This window comes from Triturus cristatus, chromosome 5_1 (assembly GCF_964204655.1).
Source record: "Triturus cristatus chromosome 5_1, aTriCri1.1, whole genome shotgun sequence".
Lineage (NCBI taxonomy): Eukaryota > Metazoa > Chordata > Amphibia > Caudata > Salamandridae > Triturus > Triturus cristatus.
The window spans coordinates 103,239,051-103,266,013 of record NC_140587.1 but is presented as its reverse complement, the minus strand read 5'-3'; the positions used below and the strand labels follow the sequence as shown (position 1 = coordinate 103,266,013).

Here is a 26,963-nt window from a genome sequence, read left to right as displayed (position 1 = left end):
CAAGAGTGACGCGGAGCCGAGCTCTGGGCCGCCAACAGCTTTCGAGACTGCTCCAACAAAGCCTTCAGATTCATGGCCAGACACTCAGAGCACGACTTTGGGTCATGGAGGCGCTCCAGGCACCAGAGGCACATGATGTGAGGATCTGTCACGGACATCATCCGGTGCCAGGAGCCGCAGGGCTTGAAGCCGGTCCTACGCTGGGACATCCTGACGCACCAGGAGTGCAAGACTCGAAAAAGAAGTCAACAAAAGTAGAAAAAAGCGAGCCAACAAGGGGCTAAGGGGTAGCTAACTCCAGATCTACGCTTAGGCTGGAGAGGAAAAAGAAAGAAATGATGTCAGAGCACATGGGCGGCGTCTATATAGGTTCTGTGACGTCATACCAGAGCCCACAATGCTGACCACAAACGCTGAGCCGACAGGTGCCACCTACTCACATGCAGGGATAATGCTGTTGAAAAATCGCCAGATCCAGACTAATGCCTGGGGGAAATTCGAAGGTCAGGAATCTACAACTAATGATCTCTATCAGATGAGAAGACCATTCGGATGCTAAATTTGTTTGCATGCACTTTTGTCTTGTGTATGCAATGACATCTTTCAAAGTTCTCTTGTAAGCATCAAACACATTCCTGTGAAGGGAATGTCTGTCCTTCTGTGGTATAATGAACAGCCCCCAATAACTTAATTCTTGTTGATAGATCCAGAATAAGATTTATTTAGGTTCAGTGATAAGTATTTGTGCATCAGGTGTAAGCAAACTCTGGGGGTGGCCTCTGACACAAACCAGGCTCCTCATTTTACCATCCAACTGTCTAGGTAGAAAAATAGTTGATGACCATAATGACATGAATAAGCTCCTCCAGGGCTGTACACTTCTTAAGATACTCGGGCAGATTTCAGAACAATGGGGATATCCTGATACTGTAATGGCATCTGGCTACTTGGAACCGAAGGTATTTACTTTGTTTCACACAAACAGGATATGTAAATAGGCATCCTGAAAATCCACCAATTTCATGTATTCTCCCTTCTGTAAGAACAGAGGAATCTCCTGAAGAGTGACCATCAGTAATTATTGATTTTTGAGGAACTTTGTTCAGACAACAAAGATCAAAAATTGGTCTTCATTCTTTGGACTTTTTTTTTCACATAAGGAAGAATCCTTAACAAAATTCTTGGTTTCACTGTTCTCTGGAAACTTGATTGAGAGCAAACTTCTGCTGCAACACTGGATGAATCTCTACCTGTGATAGATATTTATGAACTTTTAGCTGCAGCAAGATTATAGGTGGTCTATAGGTGAATTTAAGGGCTTGTCCCCAATAAACAGACGGTCTAGAAGCAAACTGTTGGATGGGATGTTGGCCCATTCTTGAAGAAAGGCAGAAGATTCAGCCACTCCCTTGAACGTCACTTGCATCTTGTATCTTGCAATTTCAAATGTAAGTCTCCATGTTTCTTAGATAAAAAGTAGGATTGCGATTTTTTGCTTGATCCTCTAAAATGCTGAGAGGGGTAGTTGGGCCCTTGGTAATGAGGTTATTGGCCTTGTTGTCGCTGATGATATGGCTGATCAGAAAAGCAAATATAGTACAAGGTCTCCTGATCCCCAAAAAGGCTGTGGTCGTCAGGCCTGCAAGATGCCTAATGATCTGGTTGTCTCGGTGTTTGTTTTTATGTATTAAAGTGCCTCATCAGAGAGGCTGGCAAAAAGAGGCTTGTCATCAGAAGGCATCAAGTATCTGGCTTACAATTACTCTCTGGAAACAAGTACAGTGGAGCCAGCCATGGCAACAAAGGATCACAGCCTCAATAAGAAGACAAAATCTAACATCTGGCACACCCACAGAAGCTTCAACGGCAGTAGTGGATACTCCTTCGCCCTCACATAGAATTACTCAGTGTCCTTCACTCTTATTTAGGAATTAACTATATGTACAACCTTTTTCACCCCACAGCTGGCAATCTTCCCAAAAACACCAAGGAACCTGCAGCATGGTGCTGTCAGGTTAAATCTCTGAGCTGCTTGAACAACAAAAATGTCTGCTTTAGGAAACCCAGTTAAGCATTCGGGAGTGTTACCTCAAACGTTTTCCAGCTGAGGTGCAGTAGCTGTAGCAGTGGCTGGGGACTGCATTACTTTCTTTCTCTCCAGCTAAATGGGATCAACTGTTGATACTGCTTTAGATGATCATCTTGCCGTATCTCTAAAGTCATAAAAAAGCAGCCTTTTTGCTGCACTGGCAAGGAAAGGACAAACCTTTCAGCTAGGGAATGAAATTCCTCTCAGTAATGGAATGAAATTAAAGTATGACTTCTAGGGGAGAGTCCACAGGAGGAGGTTCTGCTTCTTCTGGTGAGTTTACAACATAATTATCTAAAAGCGCATCTTATTATTCGACCACCATACTATCACTCCCTACATCCAGAGCAGTTAGAAGAGTTGGATGCAAAGGCAATGGAAGTGGAGATGACTGTGATGGGAGAGAACAACTCTTTTGACGGTGGTACTGACAACGTTGTGATCAGCTGCTGTGCCTGTAGAACTTGGCCTTGAGGAACAGGTGAAAACCTTGCAAGATAATTCATCACTATTGACTTAAGATCACAAGTCAAATACACAGGCACTTGCATCATAGGTGGTTCCTGATAGTTTTGCTCATTGCCATAATATTCATAACAGTGCCCCCAAGTGTGATCGGCGATATCGCCATTGGTGACCTTGCTCTTCACCATAAGTGGGTTTTTGGCTTCAGGAGCTCCCTGTTGTGGATATTTGTGATCGCCGTCCAGATCCTTGCACTATAAGTGATGATTAGTTGGAACTCAGGTCCAAAGTAACCAATGTCATCAGAGGCCTCATCGCCTTTCTCTTGGACCAGTTGGAGTCACTTTGCTGGGCGATGTGTGGTCAACAAATGAAACGTGCGTCTTCCCTGAGGATTTGTCAATGATGAAGGCTTTGCTGACGGGAAAATTGCAGACAGGATGGCCATTAATATAGCTTTTAGTGCTGTTGATGGTATCAATGGAAGTGTCGTTTAGGATGGCGTTGTTGACGAAGGTCTCCTAGTTGCAGTAGCTGACAGTGTGGTTCGTGTAGGTAAAGGCACAATTTTCCTCTCGGACAGAGGTTTTACTGCTGAAGATTTCTTCTTAGAGAAAGGAGTCAGAGAAGATGAAGATCCTGAAGCATTTTAGGGAGGCATATTTCTGTGGAAAAACTCACTTTAATCTTCTTTGCTCCTTCACCTTTTTATGACTCTTCTTAGGAGGCTTTTTAGGACTAAAATGCCAGCAGGTTCAGATATTGATGCAGGTAAACATTTCCCAGAGCCTGGCTGCCTTCTGGCGCCCTCTTTGAGGATGATGGGATTCCTTATCTGAGGGAAAATATTTTTCTTTCTTCAAACTGTAAAGCACTCCATTTCCGCTGCCCTGCAAGATTTTGGTGAAAAACATCATGCAAAGCTTGGACATACTGAAACCTGTGTTAAGAATATAGTCAGTAAATACACCTATACTGAAGATCAGCAGCACGAAGGTGCTTTTTTGCCACAACCACAGTTCCTGAAGAGAGACTTCTTAGGAGTATTTGACACCGTGAAGAAAAAACAAATGCTCCTGTGAGAAAATATCAGAAGAAATGACTGCCCAAGACGTTGGGCGGACCCAGGTGGTAAATACCAATCTCAATCAAGAGAATAGGAGCAGCGCTCGGAGGAGGATCCCTGCGCAAATGTGGGCTAGAACATCTAGGTGATGGTGGCCTCTTGGGTACTGGACTTCAGAAAACGTCCATCTCACTCATGAAACTTTGGGTCATTTTCAATGAGGTGGATGTGCTACTAAATCAAAAGCTGGGAAATTCAAAGGTAATGAGTCTGCAGCTAGACGAATCTATCAGATAGATCCAATAATGGAAAGTTGTATACTGCATGCATGCAAAGAGTAACACAAATCTGGCAAAAAACGTGCTCTGTGTAAACAAGCAGATGTCTTCATGGTAAAACTGAAATCTATACCCTGAGAAGAGCTGAGTTCACTCCACTCCATGACTGATGGCACCGCAAGAGTCTCGCTGTGAAGATCTGCATCTCTACCAGGGCAGCAATGCTGTCCTTGCTGAACCTTCTGTCATCTTTGACCCTTGCTGATTAATTTCCCTTCATCACCTTTCTCTTTTGTAAATAATTGTGTATGCAAAGGTTAAAAACAAGCCAATGCAAATAAACAAATACTGGATAAAGAAGCCATGATAGCGAACCAGATCTACCCGAAGAAAAATGTAACAAAATGTTTTAGCCATGGCTAAGAATCATTCATTTTATCTGACTGATATTTGCCTTATTAAATATTTTGACCCCTGAAATTTGCAGTGGCGAGATTCCTGGTTATGGAATAGTCTGCCTGCGCAATATTTAGTCAGTCAAACCATATGAAAATCAGACCACTTTTAAAGTACAAAACTGAATACCTGTTTGAATAATAACTGTGCTGACTGCTGCCTTCTGCGGATGAAAATGTAGGGGAAGACGACCTCCGTTGTGGTGTCAGGCTTGCAGATTTCAGTTTTTTGATCAGCACAGGCTGGCTGTAATCTCCAACCCTCTTACGGCCAAGAGGATGTATGAGGAAACCAGGAGCTGCTGGATCCTGCGGCACCTGTGATGATGAGCAAGAGCTGGAAGACGCAGATTCTGACTCCCTCTCTACAGTCGAGTCCTAAACAGAGCATTTTAGGATTTTTTAATTACAAAACTTAATGAGATTGTTATACAGAAGAGTTAAGAGAAAATCAACTTTACATACAGACAAGTAATATACACTTTTCAGCAGAATGACATTGTTCTACCCCATGGATAATATTTGACTTATAAGCAGAAAACTGAAATGTAAATGGTTTGTGAACGGGGATCATGCAATATTCTGAATGCACATATTAGTAATAGGACTCTAAAAAGATAAACAATGTCACAGCCATGTTAACTGTTGCATAGCCCCAAGCACTTGAATATTTCTGACTGCTTTCTTTGTTAGTGAAACAGCATCATAATTGTGTCAGTGAAGTGTAACAGGAAATTAACACATTAACCCCTTCAGTGCCCATGACGAGCTGGACTCGTCATGGGCTGCGGTGGCGCTGTGCCCATGACGAGTCCAGCTCGTCATGAACTCCGCCCGCTAATACAAAGCGCGGCACTGGGCGGGGAAAGGGGCGGGCATGCAAGGGGTTAAAGAATGCTTCAAATACATTTCCATTGTAGATGAGGAGAACTGATGCATTGGAAACTGTCCATATTATTTCAGAAAAACATAGCTGTGTTACAGATACCTTATAGCTAGGGCCACCATTTCCTCATTGACAACCATCTGCATCTTTTCCAAGGGCACACTGTTGTACCCCAATCCAGGGCAAGCAGAACATCAAAAAAAAGTGAGATAAGGCACACCAAAGCATATGCATCTGGGCAAGCTGTATCAGCATTGGGCTAGAGATATTAGACATTTCATTACTGCAGAGCAAAGAGCGGGGTCCAGATGTATAAATATATATTAAATCATTTAAGATGCCAACTATTGGCCGGCAGCGTAAGCAGATGGCCGATGGGAAAATCCAACCTATCTATCTAAAAAGGGAGCAAGGAGTAATGAGTGTACAGTCATTAGTTCAGCCTAACTAGTTTTCCTCACCTAGCTCTGTTGGATAGGTTCACAGCTGCACATTGATCATAAATGTTTGGCTCCAGGATTTCTTTTAAAGTTAGTTTCTCTAGACCAATGCTCCGGCTACAGCACCAACTCTATGTAATTTGTTCACACCCCTATCAGTTCAGCACATGTACAGGATTGGGCACCAATGCCACTTTATCCCATTGAGCCCATTACATCAGTTTTCTATCAATTCAGATTGTCTTGTTGTGAGTTGGTGCAGAAACTCATATATGGCAGCACAAGTGCTGAGATTCTAAAATGAGTTGATAGGAGTGAACACTGGGATATTGTAATATTGCTTAAGCTAGGAAAAAAACCTGGAAGCTGGGGACAACTTTATTAAACCCTAGTATTTGTCAAATGGTTTTCTGACACAAAAAATTCTGTTTTTCTGTTGCAGTGTATAAATGCTGATCGAGTGTCAATGTTCTTACTAGAAGATGGTAGATAGTTTCAAGGATTTGGGATCTATTTTCTTGATCGATGCTCTACTTTGTTCAATACTTCGGAAATGCTCTTCTGTTTGCATGACTATAGTGTATCTTTATTAAACAAAATACCCAAATATTCAGAGCCCCTGCTGGCCATTTTAGCCTACATCTCTTTTCATACTATACTACTTTACATTTCTGATGTTCCTGTGGTCACAAAGTACCCAAAGAGCTGGGCAAAGTCACCAACAATCCACCACAAAGGCCGTCTTTATAGTGAGAAGCCTAAGAGGACAGCTGTGGAGCAGCTCGAAGGAAGCGCACATTAAAAAATGTAAGAATCAAGTTCAGGTCCCACTGAGGCATAATGAAGGAAACTGATGGAAATATGTGCTGTGAAACTTGGGCCCGTCGTTCCGGATGTTCTTCAGAACCTGGGCAGGAGTTGCATTGGCGGAAAGGTGTACAGGAGGCCGGAGCTCCACTTGAGACAAAAAGTGTCTCAGAGCGAGAGCCACCATGGAAACTCCAGCGCGCAGAGCTTCTGAAATTCGTGCATGCTCGGCGGTGGCAAACAGATCTAACCAAGGCTCTTCCCACTGCAATTTAGAAGAGTAAACAATCTAAGTTTAGGGGAGAGATAAATCTCATTTAGCATTATTTGCAAGTCTTTCCCTGGTTTAAGAATGGATACTATGGCTGCTTCCGCTATGGCATATATAATACAATTGTCCCTACAGATAATAAGCAAATAAGTCATCAAAATGTTGCAATAAGATAGATTTATGGCTGCATGGAAATGTGCAGAGAATCAATATGACCCAGGCCTCTACATTTAGGAAGAGAGCAGATAGCGGATTTGATGTATACTTTTGCAAAAAGAGCTTCTAGTTTAACACTTTCAGTGCTGTGGATGGTTTGAAGACTGGCACATAATGTGCATCACTATTTCCTCAATATTGTGATGGGATGTGTGTAGCTCTTGACAATTGTTAAATTGAACAACTGAAACATCCTTGTTTCTAAAACATATCATCGCCCATTTATTAGGCGCTTCCATTTGCTTGGGATTGTTTGATTTTAAGATTTTTCAAAATAATTTCCCACTTTGATGTTGCTTTAAGGGTTATCACTCAAATGGCAGCTCCTTTGATGAAAAATGTGTCATATAGCTATTATAAATATTTTAATTGCCTTACTGTCTGATTCTATTCTTTCTTTAGAGGTTTTTAAAAAAAAAAAAATTCTTAGCTCTGACAATTATGACATCTCCCTGGGAAACTTTCCCTAATCTTATACATGGAAATTAAATAGTGGTAAACAGCCAATTACACTTTCGTTAGGGAACCTTATGATCTTTAGTACTCTTTTACGTACCATCTAAAATCTCAATTTGGAAGGACCATTGACTCAGTCAAAGACAAGTTTCCTGCATGCATGCAAGGCCTGAGATATGTACGAGTTTGATAACAGGATCTGAGGCCGGGAGCGGCGTGACTTAATTAGTGTAGGGAAATCCTTATTTTTACAATGTTTTTCCTATTTTGTTCTTCTGGATAGCTGGCATTTGTGACCTCAGGATTTGGTTGAAGGTTCATTAACTAGACCTCAACTACACATCTTCCCATTAAATAGACAACAATTTCTACTTCACATTGTCACAATTGTAACTCTGGTAAACAGTTTGACTGAGTGCATAGTTTCTGCACAGTTGTACTAAGTGCAGACAAATGGTTCAGGAGTTAAAAAAATGTTCCTTCCACTGCCACATTAATATGTAACACATCCTTTCTGTAGTGACAATACACAGCAACATCTCAGTGTGTAGGAAGAGTTACTTACCTTCGGTAACAATATATCTGGTAGAGACACAGTCTAGCCGCAGATTCCTTAACTTAGAATATCCCCAGGCGTCAGACTGGATCCGGAAAATCTTTTTCCCCAGCAATACCTCTGCACGCTGGGAGGCGTCGTTGCCCGGCTCCGTCCTGACGTTGTCCACGGAAGTGACATCAATGGAACCATATAAGCCCCTCCCGGCGTGCTGACGTCAGTTTTCTACAGGAAACTTTTCCACGCCACAACGAGGAGCCATGGAAAAAACACCGATAGCATAGGAACAGTGTGTGAAGAAGAGTAAAATCGTTGAAACAACAACGATTAGTAACATAAAAATGAGAGCCAAATCATTTGGAATGAGAGACAATAGGAAGTTGAAAAAGCACCCAGCATCCGGAGGGACTGAAGGGAGTTTACAGAGCACTTGCTGCAAGCAAGAGCCCAACAAATTGCCAAGCCATGCCCCTTTTTGAGGGGGTAACGGCTGCGGCACAAAAGGCATGACAAACCAGGCACAGCTTGTCACCACAGGAGGGAAATTAAAAGAACCACAACTTCGAAGCAACATGTTGCAAGGCAAGTGACTAGAAGTGAACGACCACCAGAAGTTCACTACACACACCCTCCAAAGATTGAAGGACTGTAGCACCAAAGAGAACCCAATGCAACCGACCGCCATAGAGAGAAGGAGGCACAGGCGTGAGCGGTGGGAGGGAATAAAAAACTGTAGACCTCCACGCGTGAAGAACACAGGTGGAGCAACATGAGAAGGCAGTGAAAAGTTCAGACCTTAACCACTGAAAAACGTGGACGGAGTGGAGAGCCAAAGGGCTCGAAAACCAAACACCACCCCCTACACCAAAGGAAGGTGCGAGAACACGCCACCAACCAAACAGTAGGACTGAGAGGGGGCCAAAGGACCCACGCAGGAGAACACACCCTTCCCCAGAGTGAGGTGCGACAGCACACCTCCGGAAGACCAAGGCCACAAGAAGGTGGGCTAGGTGTGTAACACCATACGAAAAGGCCTTCGCAGAGCGGGGAGGATGGGGGGTGGCATTAAGGAATCTGCGGCTAGACTGTGTCTCTACCAGATATATTGTTACCGAAGGTACATCTAGCCGCAGATTTCATAACTTAGAATAGATATCAAAGCCATACCCCATAGGAGGAGGGTCTGCGAAACAACCACCAAGTTCCAGGAGAACATATTCGTCAAAAGGCTGACGAAACAAAGTGGGAACCGTAATGCCAGGACAACCGACATTAGACACAGGAAACTCCGTAAGGAGCATGAACAAGGGACGGCAAAGACACCAAAATCGAACGAGGGACGGTGTGAGACCTCTCGCGCCTAGACGCAGACTAAAGGAAAACAGAACTAGAAAGTTCAGTGCCAACATAAGAAACAATGCAGTGAGACCTTCAAGAAGGATCCCAGCATCGGTCCCTATACCCAAGGGGAACGATGTCCACACAGTGGAAGGCACAAGAAACAGGGGACAGTCGGAAGACTGTCCGGCCAAGAACAGAAGCCACAGCATGAGGGCTGTGGGTGTAAGAAAAAACACATCCCTAGGACATGTGACAACGGTGGCAGGGCCGAGCCCAGAGTCTAGTGACAAAAGAGACAGAAGAGCCACCAATGAGCAAAAGCTCAGTGGGTCGCATGCAGCCAAACGTACCAAAAGTTACCACTGTGAGGGGATAACCTTCACAGCCAAGAAAAGACGTAGAGCATAACCTGTATGCACAAATACGGTAAGTATTCACAGAATACAGAAGAGACTGTTCCAGAACAGAGGAACCTGCCCCCCAGGGGCGCATGTCCACCCATAGACAGGCAAGAAGGCACAGCGAGGCTGTAAGAACACGACAGGAACTAACAGGCGTGACAAAACCCCCAACAAAACAGCAGGGGAAGGACGTCCCTATGGAGGTGGGGATGCATTACGGACCAACCGTAGACAACCAATTGTAACCTCTGGAGAGAAACCAAGCCCATGGAGCTCACCAGAGGAGACATCCTACAACAGTAGGAAGAGTCAACTTGCGGCAAAGGTTCCTGGGCAAGAAAGAGTAGCAATATAATTGCCAACAAATACCCCACATAGGGTAAGGCACAACCCCACAAAAGAAGGGCCCTTCTTGAGACATGCTCGTAGGCAGAGGCTCAAAAAAAAGGCAACACAGCTATCCAGCTGTACCAGAATAAGTAAAAACACGGCTGAACCGCCACAAAACCCAGAACAGCAGTATCGCACAACGGGTAACCGAAAAGAAAGTGACGTCACAAATCAAAAAATCCTCCAAGAGGATTAAAATCTGGGCACAGGTGGAGAAGATCCAGCAAAGACTCCGAAGGTCTAGAGACTGAGGGCGGCTGCATCCGTGAAATGGCTGCAGCCCTGCAAACAGCCCTGACAAACGTCCCACTAGCCTCCGTGGCCCCGCGAGGCGGTGACGGCAAGTCATCAGTAGGTGACGGACGCAAGCTAATACGGCCACTTAATAGACTCAGCAAACGGATGTGTAAGCCAATGCCCCACTGGCGCCCGCTCCGGAGAGCGTCGAAATGACTCAGGGGGTGGTGAATCCACTGGGACCACATCCTCCACCAATAAAGCCGGAGACGGTACCGGCGTCGAACGGCATCAACGCGACCTCGAGCCTGCGTCGTCAACCTCTGAAAAGTCCTCGACTGACGGAGTGGAGCAAGCGTCGCCGACCTCCGAAAAGGCCTCGACCATCCGAGTTGAGCCGGCGTCGCCGCCCTCCGAAAAGGCCTCGACCGATCGGTGTCGGACCGGCGTCGACTCAACATCACCCGAGGTGGAAACCTGCAAGGAGAGAGTGCGCCGAAGCGGTGTCATGCACGGCGCTGCAGCCACCTCCAGCAATGCGGCAGGGAGCCTCGGTAGGCTGTTCAACAGCACTATGGAAGGGTTAGATGTCGTGGGATGCCCCTCCGCGCCGTGTCCCGACGTTGCGGCGATTCTGGAGTCAGTCAGGAGACTCAATCAGAGCCGAGGGAGAACCCGCCGGCGGAGTCCCGACCTGAGACCCTACCCCACCTGTTGGGCCCGAAGGCGCGCCATGGAGGGGGGCAAAGCCAGAAAGGACTGCAGAGCCCTGTCCTCCATCTGAGGACGAGTCGCCCCAGCACCCGGAAACAGGGAGTATGCGGGGTCCGACTCCCGGGGGCCAGAGTCCGGCAAAGACCGTGAGCTACGAACCCCAACATGATGTCGACATGAAGCCGACGATTTCCGCGACTTCCGTTTGTGCTTACCAGAGGTAGGCGACTGACGGCAACGGTCTCGGGACCTGCCCCGAACAGGAACGTCGTCTTGTGAGGGCTGGCACCGCGTAGATGACTTCGCTGGAGAAGGAGACCGGAGTCGTGAGGGATCTGGTCTGGACATCCGTGTAGACAGCAGCTTCATGCGGCGTTCCCGCAAGGATTTCGGCCACAGCTGTCGGCAAGCGTGGGACTCCACAGAGTCGTGGTGCTCGCCCAAGCACCACATACAGATTTCGTGAGGGTCCGATGCAGACATCTGTCGTGAGCAGGACCGGCACGGCTTTAAGCCCGCAGGCATCGAACACACTGTTCCTTGATGCAAAAAAGCCATTGAGAAGGCCTGAAGATAAGAAAAACAGGCCAGTGGTATAACATTACCAGATCCGTGTTAGGACGCGGAAAAGAAGAAAACTGACGTCAGCACGCCGGGAGGGGCTGATATGGCTCTATTGACGTCACTTCCGTGGACGACGTCAGGACGGTGCCGGGCGCCGCCGCCTCCCGGCATGCAGAGGTATTGCTGGGGAAAAAGATTTTCCGGATCCAGTCTGACACCTGGGGATATTCTAAGTTAAGGAATCTGCGGCTAGATGTCTCTATCGGATATATGGATTAAAACACTCAAACCTGCAACCTTTGAAATGAAACTGTGGTGAAAGCCAAATATGCAGTATATAAGCAACTGGTCCACACTAATGGTAAGGTTGGATTTGATTACCCATAGTCCTTCTGCTAAATTGGGAATTATAAATATATAACCTGCTTTACATTACACATCCAGTAACTGCCTGGAATTCTTGTACATGTGAACCTAATTCACACCTTTCCTCACTGTAAGCCAGCAAAAGACAAAACTCTTTGACAGGCTTGCATCTCACAAAATCGAGGTTTTATTTTTCAGAACATAACCTTTGTTACCTGGTTCAATAACAATGGAGTTGCAGTTTTTCCAGGTAGTTAGGAACCCAAGATTCATGGAATAAGTAGACCATTTAAAAGAGTACCCACTTTGCAAACAAGGTAGGGCTAAATCCATTGTCACATGGCTTCTCTTAGGTAGATGGGCCATCAGATCAAGGGTTTCCTGCACCTTTAAAACGGGTGGAAGCCCCACCAGTTTACGGCACTTTCCACTACATCAAATTCTAAATGACCCTCTTAATTTCTAGTTATTAAAAAAAAATACTATGTAGTGTGGAGGTCCCTCTGATGTTGGCCCGAATATACGTGAATAGAAAAAACACAGTGTTTAACATTTGATGGAGAAAGAGTAGCAATTGTGTAAAGACATTTACACAATTAACAAATCTAACTGAAAATCATGATAGATAGCTACATGATCCTCTCTCTAGTAAAGGTACATTCTTTCCCGATACCTAGGTTCTTTTACTTTCATCATGTATGGGTATAAGAAGTGTGTTGTGTATGGGGAATCTGGGGCACACAGGTAGACTGGTAAAAGGTGGGGTCTCTTTTGTAATAAGTTGGTTATCTCTATTCAAGCCCAACACTCCAGTTACCAAAGGTGAAATAGCAGGACTTTGGAACTCCCTTTATTTAGGCCTCTGAAGCATCTATAACAGCCTGCCATTTCAGAGGAACCTTTAGGACAAGTTACTGGTCTTCGGTAATGATCTTTTGGGTAGATGCTCCAACAGCAAATTCCTCACCCTTTCAATTGTCCCAGCTGCCAGACGGGATCTAGAAACTTTAAAGCAGTAGCTCTAGCGTGATTTCATTTGGCTCTGTGACGAACTTGCATTGTCCTTATATTCGGTAATGCGCTTTCTGGTGGATACTCTATCTACAGATTCCTCACGTGGTACCCTCATGCGCTACAGTGGATCTGGAGAATTTTCATCTGCAATTCCCTTGTGCGGTGGTAGGTGGCATTGTGCGATTGTGGCGTCGGATAAATCCCACCCCTGATGTGACATCGGGACCCTATATGGACAACACCGCCATGCACTGGCATAGGTTTCTTTCTGATATCTGTCCATGCTGTCAGACACAGAGCCTTAGTAATAAGATTGTGCCACCATGCACATTTCTAAGGTGGAATCTTATTGGTATGGACTATGAGAGTTCATTTCACAGAATGGTGAAGAGGGTGAATCGGTGAGTAATCTGAGGTTTGAGTATCCAACAGAAGGATAGTTACTTACCCTGTAAGCATAGGTTATTGGCATGTAGAGCTGTAGATTAACATGCTTTCACGAGGTAAGGCGACTCCTCATTTCGGTAACAGTGCGCATTAACTCCATTGATAGATTGTTTTCCCGCAAGAGGGTGAGAATGGAGTAACTGTAGTACAGATATGTCCATATGTGTAAGATGTGAATGATAGCTGCAATGGCGATAGGTGTCCGGGGAGGATGCATGTGAATCTACAGCTCTACATGTCAAAAACAGATGCATACAGGGTAACATAATCCGTTCGAGGCATGTGTGCTGTATATACACATGCTTTGCATAGACTGTACAGCTGTACTCTCCCCAAGCGGTGGCTAACCAGTGGGCGTTGCCGTCGTCTGAAAATGTGTTCTTAGGACTGCTTGTCCTACATTAGCTTGTTGACATGCTAATACATCCACACAATAGTGTTTAGTTTGGCAGGGCTAGAGAACTGTTAAGGGCCCTGGAGAATGTGTCAGGCCTTAAGGTAAACTGGAGGAAGTCTTGCCTGTTCCCTGCCGAGGCGGGACGGGAACAGCCACAGACTGTAGACGGGGTAGCATGGGAACATAGTTGTCTCCCTTATCTGGGCGTTCATGTGTACCATGACCAGGCGGACCTACTAGAAGGCAACGTGGGGAAAGCGCACAGGGGGGTGAAGGCATGCTTTGATTTTTGGGGGACCCCATCAGTGCCAGGCAGGGTGGCGCTACTGAAGATGATGACCCTCCCGAGGCTATTGTACTTCTTTGGGGTATTGCTTGTCTTGATACCGGCAGGGATGTTTCCGCACCTCCGATCACCGATGACGGTGTTCCTCTGGGGAGCGGGGAGACGCAGGGTGGCGTTGACATTGCTTATGAGACCAAAGGCAATATGGGGGTTGGCAGTACCAGACTTTGAGTATCATTACATAGCAGCACAATTGCAGTGGCTCACGAGGTGGACAGCGGGCTGAGAGCATGGGACCGAAACAAGAGGCTGGGGTGCCGAGCCTGGATCTACTCTCCCGAGTGGTGTTGCCCCTCCCCGTTAGAGAGAGCGGTGCCACTACTGAGCTAAAGGTAATTCACAAATGCTGGGCAAGGGGCCTACAGAGGTAAAAAAAAAAAATCAAGCACCCAGATGCCCTGGATATCCCATTGTCAATTTGTATGGCGTTGAGCATGAGGCGGACTGGCGAGGCCCGGGGGCTTGGATAGAGACTGGGGCGACCACAGTCGGAAAGTTGTATGAGGAAGGGGTCTTACTGCCCTTCAATGAATTTCGGGAAAGATTTGATATACCAAGGGAGACTTTCTACAACACACTGCCTTTACAGTGGCGCTAAGTAAGCAAAAGAGGGGGGAGCGAACTATCAGAATCACCCCTATTTGAAGGGTGCCAGTATGTAGTATCCGCAGCTGGGACATACAAAGTGGTCACTTGCTTATACAGGAGCCTCGGTTATGCGACACTTCCGGCCCTTACTGATTTACAACAGATGTGGGTAGAAGACCTGGGCGAGCCTATAGCCAAGAAGATATGGGGGGAACTCAGAGCGAGCCAGTAAGATCACCAGAAATGCCAGATTTCAACCATTCAATTTTTATGTCCTTCATAGAGCATACCTCACGCTTGGTTGCATCAATAGATATTTCAACACAAGAACAGAGGCCTGCCCCGTAGCAAAGGGGGCAAAGTTTATCCACATGTTTTGGAATTGACCGAAAATAGGGGACTTTTGGAATGAGGTGACCACAACACTATCAGCGGTGACAGAGAAAGACGTGGTTGCAGTGTTGGGGTACTGCCTCTTGCACTGGTTCCCTCACACCTCTAAAAATAAAATCACCAGTAAAATCCAAGATTTGGGTCTTCTACTAGCAAAAAGGGACATTACCAGCCACTGGAAGGCGCAAGGGGCCCCAATGCAGACAGATGGAAGTGAGAGTTCATAAGATGGGACGACTATGAAGGGGCAATACGATTAGGGGTGGCCCAAAAAAATGGCAGTGAGAAATCACTAGAATCAGCAAGGGCGAGGGAAGCTTTGGTGACAGTACTTAAACAGCCAGTAGAACTAGGTGAGGATCATCAGGAATCAGGGACCGAGACCGGCAACATCCGGCTGTAGATGCTCATGAGTCAGGGAAGAGGATCATTGGGTGGGGTTTACCTAGACCTAGAATTGCAACAGGCAATTGTATACGGTGACATACAGTTTGTTTCCCTGGGAAGTTAATAACAATGAGCGGAGACAGACAGCAGTTGATCACTCCAAGGCACTCTTACACATTATGAAGCTGCTCACTACTGTGTTGGCTGGGAATAAACGTCGGGGGAATGGAACGAAAAGCAATGGTGACTGGGTGATAAGTATATTTGCACTGCTGATTGTATATTGGTATGCATAAATGGTTAATAAAATCTATTTAATTAAAAAACAATACTGTTTAGTAAATGTGTGTGGTGTAGACCATATAGCTGCTTTACAAATTTCAGCTATGGGAATGTTACCTAAAAAGGCTATAGATGCTCCTTTATTACGAGTAGAATGTGCTCTAGAAGGTATAGACAAAGTTATTTTGGTTTAACATAGCATGTTTGGATACATTTAACGATCAATCTAGAAATACCAGATTTAGAAATAGGTTTCCCTTTATGAGGGGGAGCAAATGCAATAAAAAGCTGTTTTGTTTTGCAGAAATCTTTTGCTCTATCAATATAATACAATAAGGATCTTTTGACATCTAAGGTATGTAGAGCTCTTTCTGCTACTGAATCAGGTTGAGGGAAGAAAACAGGCAACTCAACTGATTGGTTAATGAAAAGCAGAGACTACTTTTGGAAGGAACTTAGGGTTAGTACGAAGAACCACTCTGTGTTTATGGAGTTGAAATAATGGTTCTTCCACAGTTAGTGCCTGACGTTCACTGACACGTCTTAGTGAAGTGATAGCAATCAAGAAAACAGCCTTCTAAGAAAGGAATTGCAATGGGCAATTATGTAATTGTTCAAAAGGTGGACCCATAAGTCTTGTTAGAACAATGTTACGGTTCCATGCAGGTGGAACGTTTGGTGGCATCACTCTTTTAAGACCTTCCATAAAGGCTTTGATTACTGGCCCTTTGAACAGAGATAAGTTTTGTCTGTTTTGAAGATATGCAGCCACAGCTGCAATGTGTACTCTTAAAGGCCTGCGCATTGCAGAAGCAATAGATAAGAAATGATTTGTTGCATGGAAGCATTTAGGTGTTCAATTGTTTGGTTATGACAATATATAACAAACCTTTCCCACTTTGCTGCATAGCATGCTCTAGTGGTTGTTTTTCTTGCTTCTTTAAGAATCCCCATGCATTTTGATGGTAGATTTAGGTGTCCAAACACCATGACTTCAGGAGCCAAATCGCTAGGTTGAGCTCCTTGGGGTTTGAATGTCTGATTTCTCCATGGTTCTGAGTGAGAAGGTTTGAGGTGAGATGGAGCTAGTGTGGGGCACCATGGTTGACTAGCCCATGTGGGAGTTATCAAGATAAGGGTGAGAGATGTTTGCCTGAGTTTCCGAACCAGAAATGGAAGAGGGAGAGGTGGAAAAGCGTAGGCAAAAATCCCTGAATTGTTCATCCATAGGGCATTGCCTTTGGATACAGGGTGTGCGAATCTGGAGGCGAAGTTTGGGCATTTTGAGTTCTAAGCTGCTGCACAGAGATCTATTTGTGAGAACACCCATTTTTGGAAGTATAGGAGGAGGACTTGGGGGTGGAGTTCCCACCCGTGGACTTCGTACCGTATCCTGCTGTGGAGGTCAGCAAATTTGTAGTCTGTCCCAGGAAGGTGTTCTGCTAACAGTTGGATTTTGTGATGTATTGCTCAACGCCAAATGGTCTGAGAGAGGCGTGATGACTGTAGAGATTGTGTCCCCCCCCGTTTTTGTACATAGTACATAGCTGTGATATTGTCTGTCCAAACTAGGGCAACTTGTTTTTTTTTTTGCAGAATTTTATATAGCGCGAACTTGACCCGAATCCAATCGGGTATCAGACACACATTCATTTTTTTGTTAGGTTAACTTTCCCTATTAGATGAGGTAGAAATGCTTTTAACACTAGGGGCCATATGTAGGTAGCCTCACATTTATCGATTCATAAATACCGAATTTTACCGATTCGGTATTTATGAAACGGTAAATGTGATGTAGGTAATGATTCGGTAAAGTTTACCGAATCGGAAAAATTCGGTAATTATGAATCGGTATTTACCGAATCGGTAATGAGGCATACCTTCCCATTGATTCCTATGGGCCTGGAATCAATGGAGGCCCATAGGAATCAATGGGAAGGTATGCCTCATTACCGATTCGGTAAATACCGATTCGGTAATGGGGGGAGCATATTCAAGGGTGGCAGGGTGTCACATTGGCACCCTGTTGCACCCCTGAATCTTGCATGTGTGCACATGTGGCGCACATACATGCCCTAAGGGCATGTATGTCTGCCACATGGCACTCTTAAATCTGCAAAATATTGCTTTTTGCAAGGTATTCGTTATTTATCACCAACCTATATTTGGTAAATAACGAATTTCTAATACTAATTTTCACTCTTTTGAGTGCTCCCTACATCTGATTTCTGGATTCGGTATTTACCGAATCGGTATTTTACCGATTTCGTAATTTCCGATTCTGTAAATACCGAATCCAGAAATCAGCCCCCTACATCGCAAATGCCTAAATACCGGTCGGTAACAGGATATTTACCGAATTTCGGCCGTTACCGACCGGTATTTGGCTTCCTACATGAGGCCCTAGGTGAACAGCTAGGAGCTCTAGGTAGTTGATGCGGAGACTTTCGTGTTTGATGTCCCATAGACCCTGAACTGTTAGATGTTGTAGCTGGGCACCCCACCCTGTAGGGGATGAATCTGCTGTAAGCACCATCTGTGGAACAGGGTCGATAAAAGGCCACCGTTTTGATAAGTGTGTTCCACCACTGCAGAGAGCGATGGGTGTGGCTGTCTACCAACACTAGATCTGTTAGTTGACCCTGTGATTGATTCCATTGATGTGCTAAGCATTCCTGTAGAGGATGCATGTTTAATCTTGCATGAGGCACTATGGCAATGCCATCATCCCTAGAAGTTGCATGAACATTCTCACTGTTAGATACAGATTGCTTTGGAATTGTAGTATCAGTGTTTGTAAATTGCGAATTCTGGCTGCATTGGGATAAGCTAAACCTGTTTGGGTGTTTAGCATAGCTCCTAGATAGGGTTACAACTGTAAGGGTTGAAGATGGGATTTTTGTGCTTTGACTGTGAATTCCAGTTGATGAAGAAGATTTAAGGTGATTTGAGTGGGTTGTAAATACTTGAGATGTGTGTCGCCTTTTTTGGGGGGAGGAGGTGGGGGGAGTTTTATTTAGCACGAACTAGACCCAAAGGTATCAGAGCACTTTACATGAGCAACAGTTGCGTTTCAGACGGACATATTTATTTTTTGGGGGAGATTAAATAATTTGCCCAGAATCACAGGATGTTGAGCGTCCCTGCCAAGACTCGAACCCGCTTCCTCAGCTTTGAGGTCAACCGCCGTAGCAGTTAGGCTACATCCTAAGCCAATCGTATACATATGGGAAGACATGAATTTTTCGCCTTCTTAGACAAGCTGCTACTACTGATAGACATTTGGTTAATACTCTGGGTGCAGTAGTTACTACGAATCAGAGTACTTTAAATTGATAGTGTTTTCCTGCTTCCACAAATCTGAGGTATTTGCGATGTGCTCGGTGAAAATAGATGTGAAAGTGTGCGCCCTTTAAGTCTAGTGTTGACAAAGTTGCCTTGCTGTAATAAGGGAAATACCTGCTGGAGTGTGACCATATGGAAGTATTCCGATAGTATGTACAATAAAGAGTTCTGAGATCAAATATTGGTCGTAGAGAACCGTTCTTTTTTGGGATAAGGAAGTAAAGTAAGTAAACCTCTGACCCCTGGTGTTGTATTGGAACTGGGGCAGTAGCTCATTTTGTTAAAACAGCTTGTGCTTCTTGTTTGAGCAATTGTTGGTGCTCTAGAGAGTTTGTGAATGTAAGGTGGAATATTGGGAGGATTGCTGATAAGCTCCAGGCAATAACCATGTAGGATAATGTCTAACACCCATTTGTCTGATGTTATTGATTGACAAATGGGAATGAAATATGTAGTCTTACCCCGACAGGTGTATGATGATTGGAGGGAATAGTTATGAAGTCACTGCTTGTTGGGAGATAGAGAGGTACGTGTTGTTGTGCCTCTACCTTAAAAATTGTTACCTCTGTAACCACCATTGTAAAATCCTCTAGAATTAGAGGATTGATGTTGAGGTTTATAGGAAGATGTGTTGGCATCTGTGGCAGTACTTTTGGAGCTTCCTCTATAAAATGAGCGTCTACATGAGCCTCTGTTAGAGGGTGATTGTAATGCACCCATGGATGTTGCCACCTCTACATCTTTTTTATTTTTTTTCACGCGATTGGTCCACTTGAGGACCAAAATGATTTTCTTTGTCAAAGGGGGCATTAAGTATTGTTTGTTGAACTTCTGGCTTAAACCCAGAGATTCTTAGCTATGCATGTCTTCTGAGGCGAATTCTGGTATTAACTCCTCTGGCTGCCATATCAGTGGCGTCTAACGCACACCTAACAGAGAAATTGAAAGGAAAATGCTACTTACCAGTATGCATCTGTTCTTGGCATGAGAGCTGCAGATTCGTATACTTTTGCATAGATCGCCATCTGTTGTTGGGCTCGGATATTTGCACTTTGTTTTTGTCTTGGAAGAAGTCTTTGTAGTCACGAGGTAGGTGACTCCTACCTAGGACGATAGTGCGCACGGTCATCGACTCCATCCTTAGATTGTTTTTTGCCACAAAGGGTTACAATGGAGTAGTAAGAAGTAGAAAGAGATGTCCATGTATAATGTATGTAAGTAAGATAGTACTGGAACAGATAAAGGTATCCGGGAAGGGGCGGGTGGGCGTATACCAATCTGCAGCTCTACATGCTAAGAACAGATGCATACTGGTAACATTTTCCGTTCGAGGCATATGAGCTGCAGATTGTATACTTTTGCATAGACTATACAGCAGTTACCTCCTTAGCCGTGGCTACCTTTATCTGTTGCAGTGGTTAAAATAAGTGTTCTTAATACAGCCTGGCCCACACTAGCTTGTTGTTTTGCCTGCACATCTACACAATAGTGTTATGTGAAGGTGTGTAGTGTAGCCCAAGTTGTTGCCTTGCAGATGTCATCTAGAGGATTGTTCCCTATGAATGCCATGGAAGCCCCTAGTTTGCGTGTTGCATGAGCTCTATGGGGAAATGTGAGTGTGCGATTGGCTTTGATATAGCATATTTAGATGCATTAAACAATCCACCTTTTAATTCCTGCCTTTGAGATAGGATTGCCTTTATGAGGTGGGGAGAAAGCCACAAAGAGTTGTTTGGTCTTTCTAAAGGATTTTGTTCTTTCAATGTAGTAGAGTATTGCTCTTTTAACGTCGAACGTGTGAAGAGCTCGTTCTGCCACTGAGTCTGGTTGAGGGAAAAACACTGGGAGTTCAACAGACTGGTTGAGATGGAAGGGAGATACGACTTTGGGCAAAAATGTAGGGTTAGTCCTAAGAACCACTTTGTTATGATGGATTTGTAAAAATGGTTCTTGTATGGTTAATGCCTGGAGTTCACTAACTCTCCTTAGAGATGTGATAGCAACCAAAAAAGCTATCTTCCAAGTGAGGAACTGTAGTTCACATTTGTGGAGAGGTTCAAAAGGGGGACCCATGAGTCTGATTCCACACTGGAGAGGGCGGGACGCTGGGTGGCATTATTCTCTTAAGTCCTTCCATAAAAGCTTTAATAGTGGGCACTCAAAACAAAGACAGATGTTGTCTGTTTTGGAGATAGGCTGCTATGGCAGCTGGCTGTAGCCAAACAGATGTATATGCTAGGTTGCCTTATTGTAGATGCAAGAGGTAGCAGATAATGTTCTGAATAGAAGCTTCTAGTGGATTGATTTTGTTGTCTGTACAATAAATGACAAACGTTTCCATTTTGCTGCATAGCATGCTCTGGTGGTAGGGCGTCTAGGTTCTCTAATGATATTCATACAGTCTGGCGGAAGATTTAGGTAGCCAAACTCTAAGACCCGAGGTGCCAGATCGCAAGGTTGAGTTGATTGGGATCTGGATGTCTCAACTCTTCATGGTTCTGAGTGAGAAGCTTGGGTGTGAGGCGTAGTTTTTGATGAGGAACTACTGATAGTTCCAATAGGTTTGTGAACCATGGTTTTCGGGCACATGTTGGAGCAACTAGGATCATTGTGAGGGAATGCCTTTGGACAATGCCTTTGGACAATGGGTGTGGATACCTGGAGGCGAAGGATGGACATTTTGCGTTTTGGTGTCCGGCGAACAGATCTATTTCTGGGTGGCCCCACATGTGAAAGAATGGAAGAAGAACTTGACGGTGAAGTTCCCATTCATGGATCTGCTGTGTTTGACGACTGAGCAGATCTGGTATTTGATTGTGTACACCTGGGAGGTGTACTGCAAGGAGATATATGTTTTGCGGAATGGCCCGTCTCCATATGCTTTGAGCTAGGTGTGAAAGCTGCAGAGAGTGTGTTCCCCCCGTTTCTGTATGTAGTACATTGATGTCATGTTGTCTGTACGGACCAGGACAGCTTTGCCTCGGAGGTGGAGTTGAAAAGATTTTAACGCTAGGAAGATTGCTAACAATTCTAGGTAGTTTATGTGGAATTGCCTTTGTTGGGGGGTCCACATGCCCTGGATGGTATGGGCCTGAAGATGAGCTCCCCAGCTGGTGAGCGATGCATCTGCTGTTAGCACTGTCTGTGGAACCAAGTCGAGGAACGGGCCCCCTTTGGAAAGGTTTTGTGTATGGGCGTCCACCAACACCAGATCTGTCAGCTGACCTTGAGCCTGGTTCCACTGACGTGCCAAACATTCCTGTAAGGGACGCATTTGGAGTCTTGCATAAGGGAGGAGGAGAATTCAGGAGGCCATCATCCCAATTTACTGCATGAACACTAGTGCTGGTAGTGAGTGTTGAGGCTGAAATTTTTGGATTAGAACCTGTTTGGCGCTTATCCTGACTGGATTGGGATATGCTAGAGCTTTTGAAGTGTCTATTGTAGCCGCTAGGTATTGTTGTATGCTGGACGGTTGGAGATGGGATTTGGCGAGGTTGACAGTAAATCCCAAGCTGTGAAGCAGCTAAATTGTGTTGTGTCGGAGTGTTGCACACAGCTGCTGTGTGACTTGGCTTTTATTAGCCAGCCGTCCAGATAAGGGAAGACATGAATATGTTGTCTCCTTAAGTGGGCTGCAACTACTGCAAGGCATTTGGTGAAGACTCTGGGTGCTGTAGTGACCCCGAATGGGAGGACTTTGAATTGGTAGTGTTGACCATCTTTAAATCAAGAGGAGGGAGAAAGAAGGGGTATGACCCACTCAGCTTCTTTGTCTTCAACGTTTAAAGATCAATGGAGAGTGGATCACAGGTCCTGAAAGAACCAGGGTTAGTAGCAACAGTACTAAGTACTGTTAAGAAACCCTCAATCACGTGTTCGTACACAGGTGGAATTCTAGCGGTATGTTTTTATTTGTTTGACAACGTGACAGCATCATCATCGGGTTACTGAATGCTTCCTCCACCCGGAGGTAATTCCTCTGGTTTCTTCAGTTGTGATCAGAGAATCAGAGAACCGTGTTAGTTGTGTAGTGAAGTGCTATAAGGTGAGTGAGAAAGGTTTAAAAGACTCGTAGAGTCCAGTTTTAAATTTTTTTAATGAGACTGGATTCGAGTTAGGTTAAAAAATACTTGTCGTGCACAGACTAGACTAATTAAGGTCTAATGCACTAAAATGATTATGTGTCCAGAAAATAGGTCGACATGTTTCAGCCTTATCTCATGCCCCAAAGGGTCATACAGGCTTTCATCAGGACCCTAGTGTATGTGTAGGAGGTTCCTTAATTTAAAGGGGTCTCCCTCGTGAGATGGGTGAGTCCCGTTATCTCACCAGTCAGTTTGAGTTCAATTCGAACCTATATAAAAAAAGGAGTGTTTGAGTTCAATTCGAACCTATATAAAAAAAAGGAGTGTGAGGAAGGAAAATAAAATAGTAGTTAGACATACAGTTCGTGTATGTGCTGTCAGGATGTTCAAAATTCGAGACATCAACTGTCATAGCAATTATAAAAGGCAAAGCTTTTTACATGTAACATAGCCAATTTCGGCCAATCATTTTCATTCAAATGCAGTAAAAGGCAAATTCAGCCCTCCCTTCAAAAGATGACAAGTTGCAAAAAACAAAAAACAAAAACAAGGACTTTAACAAGTAAATCACCAGATAATTTTGATATTACGAACAAGAAAAATGTCCCAATGGGTCACTCAATTCTAGGCGTAGAACCTGTCCTAACGTGAATGATATTTTGTAGGTAGTATCAGACTGTACGCCAAACAGTTAATCTAATTTAAAAACATGGCAAATCTGTCTCTTGGGGAAATGAAGAAACATACACATCATGCAGTGCATTAGATAGAAACGATCAATTGTTTGTAGTGCCCAAACTCCCTGAGATCGCCGGGGGTATTGTTATGAGTGTGAGGAAGAACGCTGCCCACATATCAAACAATGCAAGTCAGTGAGGATTGTTTCACAAAAGATTGGAGAAATGGCATAATCAGCATTACTTAATGAAGACAATGGCATTAAATTCTTGGCGGTGAAAGAGCCATCGAGTGAGTGGTATTTTTAAGGTACCACGCTACCAACATATTGAATAATGTAAAACCGGGACCTTTGTTTGACAAAGAAGTATTCCAAATGAAAACCCTTGCGCAATATATCTATTGCACGGAGTGAACCATCGAGTGGGTGGTATTTATGGTGTCTGACTAATCGTTACACAATAGGTTTCTTTAAAAATTAATTATTAAGGCCAGTCTCTCTCTTTAGAGAAAACAAAAATTACAGCGATACCCGTACATTGGTCAAAAACGATAAAAGAGGTTGATTGACATGCCCAAATGACCCAGAGATGGTAGGAGAAACAGAGATGCACATTGGTAACATGTTCAGCAAAATAAATCGGACTATGAAGCCCAACTATAGGTTGTTTACCCAAGGATTAAAACATGACATCGACAGTTTAAAAAGTTGGGAAAGAATACCTTAATTGTTCTTTTTGTGGGTTACATCCGATGGTGTAAGCTTTTCCGGCTCTTAAAGGGAAAAGAAAGGTGTTAGGGGATCAAAATACGTTACGTTCCTTCCTCGGCGTCCTCGTGTATCGGGAACAGTACCTGTTCGGCGGTTAGCGACTTGTTCTGTCACTGCTTCTCTCCACCCGGTTTGTTGTACACAGTAACCGGGTCAAGATAAAGGACGAATTCATGGAGAACAAAAGAGGACTCGTGTTATTTACAACTCCCCCATCTCATTGTTGATTTCGTACATATAATTAACGCCCTAATATGCCAATCATTTGAAGTTATCATGATGTTAGATATGTTAGTCTATTGTTATTCTTTAATTTTCGTTGCAAAATAAAGTTTTGTTGGTTTCGATAAAGTAATGGTAAGGAGTTGTGCGAGTACTTAGTTACTCCTCTAGCTTATTGCCTCACAAGGCTGTATTACACAGGACAGCCGTTTCATCGCAATTGTGAAATTATACCTCTGAACAGACCATGCGACACGTTAGATGAAGAAGGAAGAGCTCCCATTCTTCATAACTGCAATTGTGCATAAGCTGGTTGCATCAAAAAGAATGGCTGTTAGGCTTTTTCCCAGAGTGCATTTCCCATGCAAGTATTTTTCCTTGTACATAGCATGTTCAATGTTCGCTGTCATATTCAAGTATTTTTAGCACCATTTCACATAGGCAAACGTTCAAAGTGTACCATGCTATACATTCAGCGTTGTGTGGCTCCCATTCTTCATCACTGTAATTGTGCATAAGCTATCTCTTGATGCTCAGCCACGGGATATTGTCATTCAATCCATGAATGTGAGTACGTAAGCGGTAAACCCACCTCTGCTCCTTTTCGAACAAGATATTTTCTGCATTGGCATTTTTCGTTGCTAAAGTCTCTAGAACCACCCATTGTAAGTGATCGACTGTATGTCCTTTCTCGAGGTAGTGACTGCTCATCTTGGTTGTAATTTTCTTACATTTAACATTGCTCTTGTGTTCGCAAAGTCGTAGCTTGACTTTGCGGCAGGTAATCCCTATGTAATGTAATCCACAGGGGCAAGTGATCATGTAAATTACATGAGTAGTATTACAGTTAGTGTGATTCCTCATGGTCCATTTCAGGTCTGGTAGTAGTTGTAGGGTCTTAGTTGGTTTCGTAAGATGACAGACCGAGCACGAGCCACAGGGGTAGTGACCAGTTACCGGTGTATAGTCCCATAAGCTAGAAGTGATCATAAGACTAGGTTTTGATGGTGGTCTAGTATGTACTAGCATATCTTTCAGATTTCTGGTTCGTTTGCTTGAAAATCTTGGTTTTGGCCATTTCAGAGAGCCGGAGGTGAGGATTTTCCAATTCTTGTTAATGATCTTTTTAACATCATTGGATACCACACTGTAGGTACTCACACAGGTGACTAGATCTTTTGTGGGTTCTTTCACTGTTGTTTCCATGAGGGTTGCCCTCTGTTGATTTCTCGCTCTCTTTTGGCTTTTCTTGATGGTATGCTGAGGGTAGTCCCTGTTTCGCAGTTTGTTGCAGAGATCTTTAGCTTGTTCCTTATAGTCTCGGATGTTGCTGCAGTTCCGTCGTAGACGGAGAAACTGCCCATATGGTAGGTTTTCCCTCATTGGGCGCGGGTGAAAACTCTTAAATGACAAGAGACTGTTCATGGCAGTGGGTTTAAAGAAGGTTTTTGTCTGAATAGTATCGTTTTCGTGTGTCTGGACTGGCTGAGTAAGTAAATTTCAACCATTCATCTTTAGTGTTCAGCCAATGATGGAAGTCGATGAGGGTTTCTTTACTACCTTCCCAGATCAGCAGAACGTCATCGATATAACGTTTCCAGAATACTATCTGCTCTCGAAAGGGATTCGTCGGACACAGTATGTTCTTGGTCTCGAAATCACTCACGTATAATCCGGCCACACTCGGCGCAAATGTACTCCCCATGGAAGTTCCGTGGCATTGTCTGTACATGGTGTTGTTGTACTCAAAATGGTTTTCCGTGAGCGCCAGTCTACAGCATTCAAGGATAAAATGTCTGGGCGTCTTGTGGTCCCATTGTTGACTGAATAGTAGTTCCTCCAAAGTATCTAGTGTCTTTTTCTGTGGGAGACTGGTGTACAAGCTCTCCACATCTAAACCCACTAGAAGCATCTTCTCTCCTGAAAATTGTTGATCTTGAAGTAGGTTCAGGAGGTCTTTTGTATCTTTAAGATAGGTGGGTGTCTTTTGGACCAAGGGTTTTAGG

General features: G+C 44.3%; 1 protein-coding gene across 5 annotated transcripts in view; it reads right to left on the bottom strand.

Annotated features, from left to right (window-relative positions):
- The window catches only part of NUGGC (nuclear GTPase, germinal center associated), a 1,337,967-nt gene that overhangs the window by 133,880 nt on the left and 1,177,124 nt on the right, over window positions 1–26,963 (bottom strand). For all 5 annotated transcript variants that reach the window (XM_085604518.1, XM_085604516.1, XM_085604517.1 and 2 more), the window contains one exon: window positions 4,484–4,731. In XM_085604518.1, the coding sequence (XP_085460644.1) occupies window positions 4,484–4,731 (248 nt within the window). The remainder of the gene's footprint in view (window positions 1–4,483; window positions 4,732–26,963) is intronic.